At 52.0% G+C, this 12,567-nt stretch overlaps 1 protein-coding gene across 1 annotated transcript; it reads right to left on the bottom strand.

Annotated features, from left to right (window-relative positions):
* KRT82 (keratin 82) lies at positions 1 to 10,976 on the bottom strand. The gene is made up of 9 exons (XM_063115680.1): positions 10,572 to 10,976; positions 8,557 to 8,765; positions 6,109 to 6,169; positions 5,368 to 5,463; positions 4,823 to 4,987; positions 1,901 to 2,026; positions 1,070 to 1,290; positions 786 to 817; positions 1 to 242 (listed from the first exon to the last, which is right to left on the bottom strand). Exons 1-9 carry the CDS (start codon positions 10,974 to 10,976, stop codon positions 1 to 3), a joined length of 1,557 nt encoding a protein of 518 aa, XP_062971750.1.
* Between the last annotated feature and the right edge of the window lie 1,591 nt (positions 10,977 to 12,567).

The raw sequence follows: 12,567 nt of genomic DNA, 5'->3' as shown, positions 1-12,567 counted from the left end.
CTAACACTTGTGGCCACAGGAGCTGCCCCCCACCCCTAACTTCACGCCAGAGTTCCACCTGCTCCCGCTGCCCAGGAGCCCCTGGGGCTCACAGGGGATGTAGAGTTCCCCAGTGCCCACGACGCTGCAGCCCCCGCTGCTCCTGAGGACGCTCGTGCTTCCTGGGCAGTGCTCAGTCCTCAGCACAGGTGTGCTGACCGCACATGGCTCATAAAGGATGGTGCCTTTGGAGCTGCTCACGGCTGTGGGAACAGGGAGGGATGGTCAGGGTCCACACTGTGTGGCTCTGAGGGTGTTGCCCTGTAACGTCTCAGTCAGCCCATTCCTCCCACCCACTGCTACTCACCTGTAAGAACACCCTCATTTCAGCTACCAAGTCCATGTGTCCCACCCTAGCCACATAAAGTGCTTAGAAGTACCTTGTGCCTCTCCTCTTTCCCTGGAGCCTTGGCAAGGCCAGGCTTGATATCTGATTCACCCTTTCTCCGTTTCTGCTTGTCTTGTCCCTCCTTCCTGAGCCTGCTTCAAGTCCCTTCCTCTAAAAAAGCATCCTCGTGTCAGTGTGGTTCTCTGTGGCCTCCAGGTCCTGAAGCACTGGGACCATGCTGCATATCTGCTCCCAGTTCTGACTCCCAAAGCCCTGTGGGAGAGCTGCTGCCTCCACCCAGGAGAGCCCAGGAGTTCTGTCATTGCAGACAGAGCTCTTCCCTTGGGATGGGGGAGGCATCAGAGGTCTGGGTAGGGGTGGTGTGGGCTGTCCCTTGGGACACGGCTCATTTACTTACAGATATTCACAGGCCCAATGCCTTCACACAGCCTGGGGGTAAAGGAAAAAGAAGACAAGGTCACTGCATCAAAGAGAGCAAGGCTGATGGATGTGGCATCTCCCCTTCTGCCCTCACCATGGACCACATAACAATGAGGGCTCGTGGGCTGGGTGCTGTTTTGGATTTTGGACTGGTTTTGTGCTGTTTTGGACTGGGTTGGGTACTAGCAGCAGCTGCCTCCAGAGGGCTGGGTAATATACACATCTGGTGCCCGGCCTTCACTAACTCTGCATGGAGCTCACCTGTGCTCCTCGCCCTCCAGCAGGCGCCTGTAGGTGGCGATCTCAATGTCCAGACCCAGCTTGGAGTTCATCACCTCCTGGTACTCCTTAAGCAGGCAGGCCATGTCCTGCTTGGCCTTCTGCAGGGCCTCCTCCAGCCCGGTCAGCTTGCAGCGGGCATCTCTGAGGGCCGCCTCACCCTGCTGCTCTGCCTCGGCCACAGCCCCCTCAAGTTTGCAGCGCTGGGGGAGAGGGCATAGAAAGGCATCACTTGGGACCCCTGGAACCTTAGCCTGATTCTCAAAGAACAGAAAACATGGTGACAGTCACATGGCAGGTTCAGATTTGCTGTGAGTTTCATCCTAGGATTGTGAAATCTGGTTCCTCCAGGGAATTGAGACCAGTTTTCTGTCTAAGAACCTCAAAGAGATCTGAAATTTTCATCTTAGATATGCTGAGCAATCTCTTTGGAGCTAATAGATTTTAAGTGCCTGGAGAATAAAGTGGGTCTGATTTTATGAACAGCTCGGTCACCTTGAATTTCAGGATTACAGAGTTACAGCATCTCTGGGCTGGAAGGGACCATGGAGACCATCTTTTCTGTACTACCATCTAGTGAAGCATCCTTTCTGTTTATCTTTGACAGCAGATCACTTAGCCTCTGTGGGACCTGGCTGTTTCCTGAGGCTGCTTGTCCTGCTGTGGTCAGCTCTTTTGTGGGAAGGGCTTGCTCCTCATAAGTGAGGCAGCACAGCCTATTCGCTCTACAGCAGAGCTCCTGGGGAGGACTGGACCCGCCCTGCATGCTCCGCCTCTGATGAGCTATCACAGCAAGGAGGTTCCCGACCTCACCTGGGCTTTGACATTCTCAATTTCTTGCTGCAATCTCTGGATCAGCTTGTTCATTTCCAGGATCTCATTCTTGCGGCTGCGGAGGTTGTCACGGTGGTTCCCAGCTGTCAGCCTCAACTCCTCATACTGCCGAGACAGAGCGGTCAGAACAGTGACATCTGCTAGCTCCCTTTCTCACTGTTCCGAGTCTCTTCTCCAGTGACCTCCTAGCTTGGGTGCTCTCTGGGACTCCTATATGTGTTCTGGCTCATTTCCATGTCTGGTCAACTTTGGGGTCCTTATGCGGGCTGTCCCTTATCCTATCTCACCCCGCAGCCCTGAACCCTCAGGCTCGTTAAATTCGCTCAGCTCCAAGATCCCATCTTCTCTGTTTTGCTGTTCTGTATCAGCTCCTTTTCTCTCTGTCCCAGAGCCTGAGGTCTCCAGAGGGCTCTTTCCCTTTTAATTGTCCCTCTGGAACTTGGAAGGGGTTTCTGTGCTCAAACTGGGATGCCTAACAGACCAGGGACCGAGGTCAGACCACATCTGCACATCGGGATGAATACAATTGTATGTTTTCCCTCAAAACAATTGAAAACAAAATGCAATGTTATATTCTGCCTTGGCTTAACACTTTGTACTCTGAATCCAATTTCTGAATAGTGCGTACAGATCACATTTATAGATTTGAAAAAATTAGCCAACTTTCAATTTTCCAATAATGGATGGGATCATTTTGAAGAGAAAATGCACGTTTTGAAGAGATAAGCACAAAATCATTCTTTTGGGCTCTTTCATTATTTGGTTTCTGAGGGAAAGCCTATAGTTGTCTAATAAATATTCACTCTCCTCTTAAAACATAATGCTGATTTCATTTGGGGTGTCAATGAGCCCAGATAAAAGAATATTTCTCAGCCTTCTAATCAATGAGATCTATGGCTGTTACTGGGTAGGGCTATAGGAAAGTTTTTTTTTTTTTTTTTTTTTTTTTTAAGATGACCAGTAAGGGGATTTAACCCTTGACTTGGTGTTGTCAGCACCACGCTCTCCCAAGTGAGCAAACCGGCCATCTCTATAGGGATCCGAACCCGTGGCCTTGGTGTTATCAGCACCACACTCTCCCGAGTGAGCCACGGGTCAGCCCCCAGGAAAGCTCTTTAAACTGGGAAATGACTCTGTTGGCATGTTTCTTTTTACCCTTTGTTCTCTTTCTTCCTGCCTGGCATGAGCATGTGAGATTGGAGGCATTGCAGCCCTCTTGGGACATGAGGCAACCATGAGGATGAAAGCATGTGTCGAAGATGGCAGAATGGAAAGCTAGAAGGATCCTGGGTCTCTTATGGTGTCATAAGCCCCCACATCATCCTGGGCAGTCTGTTTTTGTACCTCAAGTTATCTGAGAAAAAAATAAAAACTGAATTTGTTTTACCTATTGTGTTCTTTTAAATTTCTGATCCTCATAGCTAAATACAATCCTTAACTAATGGAATTGTCTTTATGGTTCTGACTTAGGAGGATGGGAAAACGAGGTTGTATTCCCTGAGCCCACCTGGCTGATGGGTGGTCCAGGGGCAACCAGAGGAGGGGCCAGCTGGGGTGAAACCTGGCTGTGGATGGGCCACAGACTGTCACCAGGAGCTAACTCCAGGCCAGGGTTTGATACTTCTGATCACTACAGATCTCTAGAAAATGGGCTGAGAGTCACTTGGGGCGTTCCTGGGCATTAGTACCCATTGCCTTCAGAAAAAAGGCCAAAATACTTAGCACAGCTGTGCAGATGTGCTGCAGTCCAGCCCCAGCTGCCTCTCCAGCCCCATCTCCTTCCTGCACACCACAAGCCGGGCACCTCACACTCTGGTTCTGTGTGCTGGTGCCTGTGCTCCTCCGCCCGGCACACTCTTCCCCTCTTCTCCATAAGTTCAAATTTTACTTGTCCCTCAAGATCAGATCAAATGACAATGCCTCTGCCTTTCTGGATACAACGTGTTGCTTCTGTCATCAAACTCCCTTAGCCTGCTGCTCGACCTTAGCAATCAGGCTACCTTGCATTTGGGTTTGGTTGGTTACACATTTCTCTCCCCATGGACCATCATCTCCTCGAGGATGGGGTGGTCTGATTCTTAGTATCCTCTTGGTGTCACACCCCTCAATAAGGCCACCCTACTCTGGCCACCCACTTAAAACCACACTCCTACGACACCTCCTGCCCCTTACCCTGATTTATTTTCTCCATCTAACATACATCCACTGTACTCATTGGTCTTATTTCGTGTGTGCCTCCACCTCTAGAATGAAAGGGACGTGAAGGCAGGGATTGCTGTCTGTTGTGTTCCCTGCTGGTCTCCAGCTGCTGCAGCTGTGCTTGGCACAGAATGGATGCTCAGGAAACAGTGGTTGAAGGAGTGAACCGTGCACACACGCATGGTGACTTTCACAGGCAGGGCAGCTGAGATGATAACATTTGTTACATCAAATTGCCCTCAGGGGCTTCCCCTGCCTTTCCAGCAATCCCCTAATTACGAAGTCTGGGCCACCTTAATCACTGTTTCTGCCCCACCATTAGTAACCACCCCATGTCATCAGCCTCCTCCCATGCCTCGAAGCCCAGAGCCCTCTTTCCCATCATCGCCAATTGGTATTTATTGAACGCTGCTTGGAGGAGCATTTCCGGTGAGTCTGCCAGTAAATAACACTGGGCACCCTGGCGCACCCTGATGACAGGCCCAGCTGTCTGTGGGGTCCCTCCTACATGCTCTGCAGAGACCCGGCCTGGGGTCTGGCAGAAACCACAGGTGCTGGGTTTATGGGGTTCCCTGCTGCTGAGGTGTGGCATGGCCCTCATTAGCTCCTCGCCCACTTTCTGGGGCAGAGAGTGTCTGGGGGGTCCTCCCCTCCTCCCCCTCTTCCCTCATTCTCCTCCCTTCCCCTGTCCCCGGGCCTCACCCGGCACTGGTACCAGGCCTCTGCTTCGGCTTTGCTGCGGCTGGCGATGTCATCATACTGAGCCTTGATCTCAGCAATGATGCTGTCCACGTCCAGCTCCCGGCTGTTGTCCATCTTCACAATGACTGAGGTCTCAGAGATCTGAGACTGGAGCAGGCAGACCTCCTGGGGAGGGGCCAGGTGAGAAGGAGTGAGCTCTCTGAGGGTACAGAGGAGGAAAGGGGGGCCCTTGCTCTGCCTTCCAATGGCAGATTTGCAGTGGACTCTGCTCTAGCTGCTCTGGGCCTTCAATTGTCAACCCACTCCTTGTCCTTCTAGTTACACAGAGCCCCATGGAGTGTTTTCCCCAGAGGGGCCTGAGAGCCAAGGAGTTGAACAATATGACTTCTGGGAGGGGGACTCACTGCCTGAGAACCATCCCTCCCACGCTGATGTCTTCACAGCTTGCCCTGAAATGTACCCACTGGAGAGATGCTCCCCTGCCCCATCGCTCACTGGGAACTGGCTCCTGACCAACCACCTGGGGGCAGGGTGGCCACAGGTACCTCCTCATACAGGCCTTTCAGGAAGTCGATCTCCTGGACTAGAGCCTCGGCATTGGTCTCCAGGTCAGCCTTCATCAGGAAGGCTGTGTCCACATCCTGCAGCAGAGCAGTGACAGAACCATGACCTGGGAGCCAGGCCACCTCCCAGGCAAGCTGGTGGCAGGTGGCAGGTGTGGGGCACGTCTTTCCTCACTGAGGCCCATGTAGAAGTGAAGGGGTGATGAAATCGAGGTGGGAAAGAAAAGTCCCCAGCCTTGGGACCCCATGCCTGGGCCTGGCACCATGATGGGGAAGAATCTGAACAGAGTAGGGTTTAAAGGAGACTTGAATGTGGCTTCTCAGAGCTTACTTTGTGGGGCTTGGGCCTGGAAACCCCTGGCTATCTGTCTGAGAAATCACTGAGATCGCTTTCATCTTTGGGGGTTTAAGTCAGAGTTTTTGTTTTGTTTTTGATTTGGCGTTAGCCATATCTCCAGATGCCTGGGCAGGTATAGACATGACCTTACCCAGCTCTGGCCCACATGGGTTGGGAGGTGGAGGCCAGGCCAATCACTGCCCTTTCCCAAGGTGGGGTGTGGGGAGGAGGCTGGCCTTCCTCTTTCCCAGGGTCACCAGGCTGGCATGGGCGTCTGAGGGACAAGAGACCCTTTTGCAGGGTTGGTGGGTAGTGGACACATTTGGAGACAGTCTGGGGACCGGGTGTCCTGAGGCCAGCTGGCCTCCCTGTGCACCCTCCCTCACCTTTTTCAAGGCAACAAACTCATTCTCGGCACGGGGTCGCAGGGAGAGCTCCTCTTCATATCTGACAGAATGGGCAGGGGAAAATGTGTTAGGCTTGCTGAGTCTGGGAAAGGCCTTGGTATCAGGACTTTGGGGGCAACTCTCCTTGTCACTGAACACCTAGGGTGTCACCAGGTCCAACCCTGTCTGGGCATCCCTAGCTCCTCCGCCCACTCAGGACAGATGATTGCTACCTTAGCTTCTCACAGCCACTTCTCAAGTTCACCCCTCCCACTCCCCAGTAGCCTGTTCCTACGATGAGTCATCCTCTGAGAAGTCTTCCTTAAGGCTCGCTTTACTCTCTCTTGCTGCTGAGGAAGCCCACCTCATCCAGCTGTTTCCTCTGGGAAGGTGAAGAGGGTCGTGGTGCTGGCACAGCTTCTTTTCTGCATTGCTCTGAGAGCTGCTGCCGTCACTGGAATTCCCAGCTGAGCCTGTGCCCTCCTCCTAGGGAGGGTTCTGAGCCTGCCCTACCTGCAGTCCAGGTGCAGAGGCAGCAGTTCCCCGCTTGGCCAGACTCACAGGGACAGCCCAACTGCTTCATCCAAGCTCCTTGTGGGAGCCCCTCGGCCCACTCACTGCTCCCAGAAGGCAGAGTGAATCAGAGTCAGGGGTTCAGCCTGGCCAGAATGACTCAGTTTGATGAGTGACATAAATTCATTGAAGGCCTCTCTGTGCTTCCTGATGCCCATTGCTCCTTTTTCCAACAGCACTGGCACTGGGCTCTGGAGCCTACTGCCCTGGTTTGAATCCTGGCTCTATCATGTAGCCAAGGTTGGTGAGTGATTTGGCTTCTCTGTGCCTTGTCACCTAAAGTTTCATCTTCTGTAGAATGAGGATGACCCTAGGCCTGCCTCATGGGGCTGTTGTGAGTTAATATATCATGTAAGTTGATACCTGCAAAGCACCAGGACAGTGCCTGGCAAGGAGTAAATACCGTGTGTCTGCTATTGTTAAAATACCAGTTTGTTCTCAACCTTCTGTTGGCCTACTTTTAAAAGCCAAAGTTCCCATCTTGAGCTGAAAATTATGTCTCCTAATTTTACCTTGCTGCTTACTCCTCAGGAAAAGCATTGCTTCTGCCAAGGAGCTGACTTCCCCCCTCCCAAGCCTCGCCACATCTCACCTGCCACAGACTGCTAAAGTCGTCCCCCTCACTTGGCACTCTGGCCCCTCATTGTCACCTGCTTCTGTTCCTTCCCCATTTCCAGGGTCTACTCTGGACTCCCCTTTTAGAAGAAGCTGTTGAAATGAAAGTTATGCTTCAAGGCCCTGGGCAAATGGCACCTCCTCTGGGAAGCCTTCCTAGGCTCCTTCTGCTCTCTCCCTCTCTTGGGATTTCCCTCCCCTTCTGCTGTGTACCACATTGTCGCTGTCCACATGTATGCACAGGGGGTCTGTGCAGCCTGGACTGGGGCATCTTGAGGGAAGAGCCAGCCTTTTCCCTCTCTATAGCACCCATACTTACCAGCACAGTGTCTAGCATGAGTAGGCATGTGGTTGACATCGCAGCATGGGTGTCTCCAACGTGACTCCCCTCCAGTGACCCTTATGAGCTGCTGTTCTCAGTGTATTTGCACTGTTTCTCCTCAATGGAGATGTGTCTCTCTCAACCCTCCCCCACCAACATGCACTGCTATGGGGCACTGGGCCCAGGATAGACCCACCTGGACCCAGGACCAAAAGGCAATTTATCTGGGCCTCAGCCTCTTTCAGCACTGGATCTACTGGCCTGCAAGCTCTTAATTAACATATGCTTATCAACCACCTACTCCCTGATGTGAATCAGACCCCAGAGGGAGGGCAAGAATGGCTGGATGGAAAATATAAACCGCAAAAACTGGGAAGTGAGATAGGGGTAGGGAGCTCCTGATATTCTTGGAGCCAGAAGTCAGTGGCAGTGGGGAGGGCGGGAAGGAGAGGGAGAGGAAATGCGGGGTGTGTTAGCCTGCATGGGGTAAGGAGAATTGCTTAGAGGGAGCTTCTTAGGCAGAAGGACAAGTAGGAGCAAAACCTTGGAGGGAAGAGGCCTGGGGATCTGTTTGGGGAATAGGAAGTAATTCAGGATCTGCAAGGGATTGAAGCAAAATGGGCAGAACAGGTAGGTGGTTTGGAGCAGAGACCTGGAACTTAAGAAATGGCAGGTGAAAGACCTTGGTTTACAGTGAAAGGGATAATGAGGGCCTTGTTTAGGCAGGGAAGAAGAGAGAGAGATGAAGACAGACGTACAATTTCAGAGCTCACCATGTACCACTTGAATGCTCTGCCTACAGTATCCCACTTAATTGTTCTACCATCCAGTGAACTAAGATTTAGGCTTCCCATTTTATAGATGGGAAAACTGAGGCCCAGATTTTTTCTGTAGCTTGCCCTAGGTCTTCTAATGGGGTGACAGCAGAGCCAACTCACTTTTTCTTGTAGCCCTCCAGCACATCCTGGAGGCTGCAGAGCTCCGACTCTAGCCTCACGTGGTCCCCAGACACACAGTCCAGCTGCTGCCGAAGGGCACAGATGTAGCTCTCAAAGATGGGCTCAATGTTGCTCTGGCAGCACCTCTGCTGCTGCATGAAGTTCCACTTGGTTTCCAGCAGCTTGTTCTTCTGCTCCAGGAACCGGACCTGCAGCCAAGAATGGGATGTCACCAGGCAACGGCGACCTTGACTTGGAAAGGGTAGTGGAATGAGTTGGTGCCCTCTCTCCCAACATACCACTGCCAATACACTGGAATTTGCAAATATTAGGGTCTCTGCATAGAATGGCACCTGGGGGTATATGTCCTTGTGCCTCCCCAGCTTGGGGGAGCTTAGAGGACCCCTGCCTTCCACTCAGGGGTTGCATGTTGTAGTGGGAAGAGTACTGCCCCAAGAGGCCTGGAGCAGATCCACGTTCTATCCCTGCCTGCCTGCCTCTCACCAGGCTTGTGACCTTGACCAAGCCATCCCATCCCTTCAAGCCTCATGTTTCTTTCCAAATCTCCTACTTGGGATTGAGTATGGGAAGCACTCTGTAAATCTTTACACTAGTGTAAGAACGTATGATGCTTGGGAGTTGAGGCTCTCTTTTACTGCAGCCCAGGGATACTCAGGGAGAAGTTCTGAGCCAGTGTTTTGTTTTAGGACTATAAGCCTTTTTCACTTACTGTACTGCATCCTGCATGGCTGTATCTGAAAAGAGTTCAGGTCATGGTAACAGGGAAAACTGCTGGCCCACCTCCTCCATTTTTGTGGGTTGGAAACTGAGATTAGGAGAAGTTGAGTGAGTTGATCATGGTCACCCAGCTAGTCATTGGCAAAGGGAACGTGGTCTCTAGTCCTTGCCCTGGAATTTTCTGTATTATGCATTCTCTCCCAAGAAAGCTGCAGAAGAAGTAATGTTGCCCTACTTCTGGTCAACGGCCACATCAGAAAGAGGCTTCTAGTCTTACAGAAGGTGGTAGGGCTTTGTCAATGATCAGGGCCATGTTGTTGGAATGAGTTTATAACCAGAACTTAATAAGCTTTACACATGAAACCAAGGGTGACTAAACAAATGCCTTTTTGAAGAACTTTTGCATATTATCTCCTTTAACTCTCTTACCATCTCTCCTCCCCTTTCCCACTGGGCAGAAAGGTCCCTAGAACTGAGAGGTGACGGCTTATGCAGGGATTCAGGGTAACAGGAGAGGGGCCAACACCAGAGCCCCAGTCTCTTAACTTCTGTCCCAGGACTCTTGGCCTTAAACCTCAGGGTCACTGGAAACACTGGCTCAGCCATTGGCATGGGTCCTGACCCCAAGAGCCTTCATGGGGTATGGGGACAGGCCCAGGGGCAGTGGAGGGGTAACAGGCCAGTTCAGTACCATCTGAAGGCAGCACATCACCCTTCCCTACAGATTTTCATAGCTGTGGCTCTGGGATTGACAGATGTAAGACTTTGGTGATGGCCACATTGTGTCCCTAGCTCTGACAGCTCCACTTTTTCCTCATCCCAGGCCTAAACCGATGAAAAATTCTGGAGTCATAGTGCCCATTCCTGCCTTCAGGCCCAAGAGTCTTGACCCAGCTCAGGTGGACAAAAGGCAATTTTATTGTTAAAGCCTCACCAGAAAGGGCATTTCTCTGCCTCTTTGGTCATTCCAAGTCTTGCCTTGGAAGTTGCTTTTATAGTCTGACCTCAGGCAACCTTGGTGATTTTGTCAGATAATATTCAGAGAGATGACATAAAAATGAATAAATAAAAAGGACTGGGAAGCAGAAACGTTTAGTGCTAAGCCTAACCTAACCAGCTTCCAACGATGAGTGGTTGTGGAATGCGGGAGAGGCCACTAGATAAACCGCGGCTTCTCTATTGTCAGTCTCTTCCTGGTCCTCCTGGACCAGAGCCAGGGGTTCTGTGCAGTGCATCTCATCCTGTGGCCCTGGACCTCCTGGGCCCTACCCTCTTACCTTGTTGATGAAGGATGCAAAGCGGTTATTGAGGCACTTGATCTGCTCCTTCTCGTCCCTCTTCACCCTCTGCACGTTCGGGTCGATCTCCAGCTCCAGTGGGATCAGCAGGCTCTCATTGATGGTGACAGGGGTGATGCAGGCAGAAGGCCTGCAGGCAGCCCCCACTCGGTACCCGAAGCCAGGCAGGCCACACCTGGAGGCAACCTGGGGCCTCCCGAAGCCCACATTGCACAGGCTCCGTGAGCCAAGGCAGCCCAGGGGTCGGAGGCCTCCGCTGCCCCCAGGCCGGCATAGTCTCTTGCTCACAGCTTGGTAGGTGACCATCCGGGGTATGACAGCCGAGTAGGAGCTGAAGCTCTTATTGCCACATCTGGAGCCCGGCTGGAACGAGTGGCATGACATGGCAGGAGACAGAGGCAGAGAGACGGGCCTTGGGGGGAGAGCAGCGGACAGGAGAGATCAAGGCATGGCTTGGTTTCCCCCCTTTTATCTGGTAGGGAGATGGAGGGCTGAGCTGGGTCAAACCACACATAACCATTAAATTGGGTTTATGAGCTTGGGATATTGGCAGTTGCTAAGTAGCAAGGTGGATAATTAGGGTAGCAAAGAGCAAAGAGAAGGGGCCAATGGTCAGTGCTGGTGGGTCCCATAAAAACCCTCTTTGCCCTCCTTCCTTGTTTATAGGGGCGACAAAAGGGGCCAACCAGAGAGATCTGTTTGATGTATCCAGGAAAGGGAGAGTTGGGACTTTATGTCCTTTCATAGGAGGGGCGTGATTTATATACCCTGCTTCCCTAGGATGAGAGGGCAAGTTAGATATGCTTGAAGATGCTCTGTCTCACCAAGGCTGTCTCCGTGTTTTTCTGGAGATTCAATTGCCCTCCATGGGGTCCTAGGTGATCCTAGATGTTCCCAGGGAGGAAGGGTTTGGGGGCAGGAGAAGTCATTCTAGAGCAGGCTGCAGCTTGCCGCTCCTCAGGCCCGGCAGGCTCCTGGCTCTGGCTCAGCTACTCCCTGACCCACCCGGTGTCCTGAGGGTAGACGGGCTCCAGGCAAAATGCTTCTAGAACCCATTAGTCCACAAGGCTGCAGAGGTCTCGAGAGGAGAGGCCTTGTTCTTGAGGAGGGGGAGGAAAGAATGCTCTCCCCAACACTCTTTGGGCACCCCCAAAGCATGACTTCAGTATTAGTTCTGGGGTTCCATGCTGCCATTCCTCTCCCTTTCCTCCCACCCCATCCTGACCCTCCCTGAGGAGCACAGAGACTGCTCTGGCCTGAGGACATCTCTGGGAACTTGTTGCCTTCAGGAACTTGTCAGGTGGGTGTGGGATTCAGGCTTTCTTCCTGGCACCCAGGTCACAGACACAGCCCTTTGGGAATGCCTGAAGACACCCCCCATTCTCTTTCCCCCTCCTCTTCATCAATCCCACGAGTGAAACCTCTGCTGTGGCCAATTGGCCTTTCCCTTCCACACTGAGACTCATTTCCAGGTTAAAATCAGGCCAATAATAATAATAGGAACATTTATTGGGTGTTTGCTACGTGCTGGGACCACCCTTAGCCCTTTACATCCATTATCTCATTTAATTCTGGGACAACATCACAATGTAGTTGCTGTTTCATTGATAAGGAAAGTAAGAAGCTGTGTCCCCAAGTCACCCTGCTTGTCCGTGGCAAGGCTGGGACTCCATCCTGTTTCTTCTGACTTTATTGTGCCTAGACTAAGGATGGAGAATCTGCTGACAGTGTGTGCTTTGTGTGGTCTCTGTTCCTCAGCCTTCCCACCTGTAGATTGGGAGACTGGCACTCAAAAGATTTGTGTGCCTTGGAAATCTCAGTCTAACTGTGACATTTCCCATTGTCCCCTTCTTCATAGTCTTGTCTTAGGTCTTACAGTAGTGGGGAGGTGGCAGTGTGGTGAGACACTGTGATGGTGGGATGCAGAGGCCAGAGTGTGTGTGGGGGGTCTTGTTGCATGTTGTCAGGGGAAGGG

This window comes from Cynocephalus volans, chromosome 12 (genome assembly GCF_027409185.1).
Source record: "Cynocephalus volans isolate mCynVol1 chromosome 12, mCynVol1.pri, whole genome shotgun sequence".
In the NCBI taxonomy this organism is placed as follows: Eukaryota; Metazoa; Chordata; class Mammalia; order Dermoptera; family Cynocephalidae; genus Cynocephalus; species Cynocephalus volans.
Note: the sequence above shows the minus strand (reverse complement) of the source record. Positions and strands in the feature narration are given on the sequence as shown.

Excerpts from the sequence above, each read along its gene's own strand:
- KRT82 (XM_063115680.1), bottom strand. The coding sequence starts at position 10,976 with ATGTCATGCCACTCGTTCCAGCCGGGCTCCAGATGTGGCAATAAGAGC. Across the intron at positions 6,170-8,556 it reads CTGGAGGGCTACAAGAAAAA|ATATGAAGAGGAGCTCTCCC; the intron begins GTGAGTTGGCTC and ends CCATTCTGTCAG. Across the intron at positions 818-1,069 it reads CTGGAGGGCGAGGAGCACAG|GCTGTGTGAAGGCATTGGGC; the intron begins GTGAGCTCCATG and ends CTTTACCCCCAG.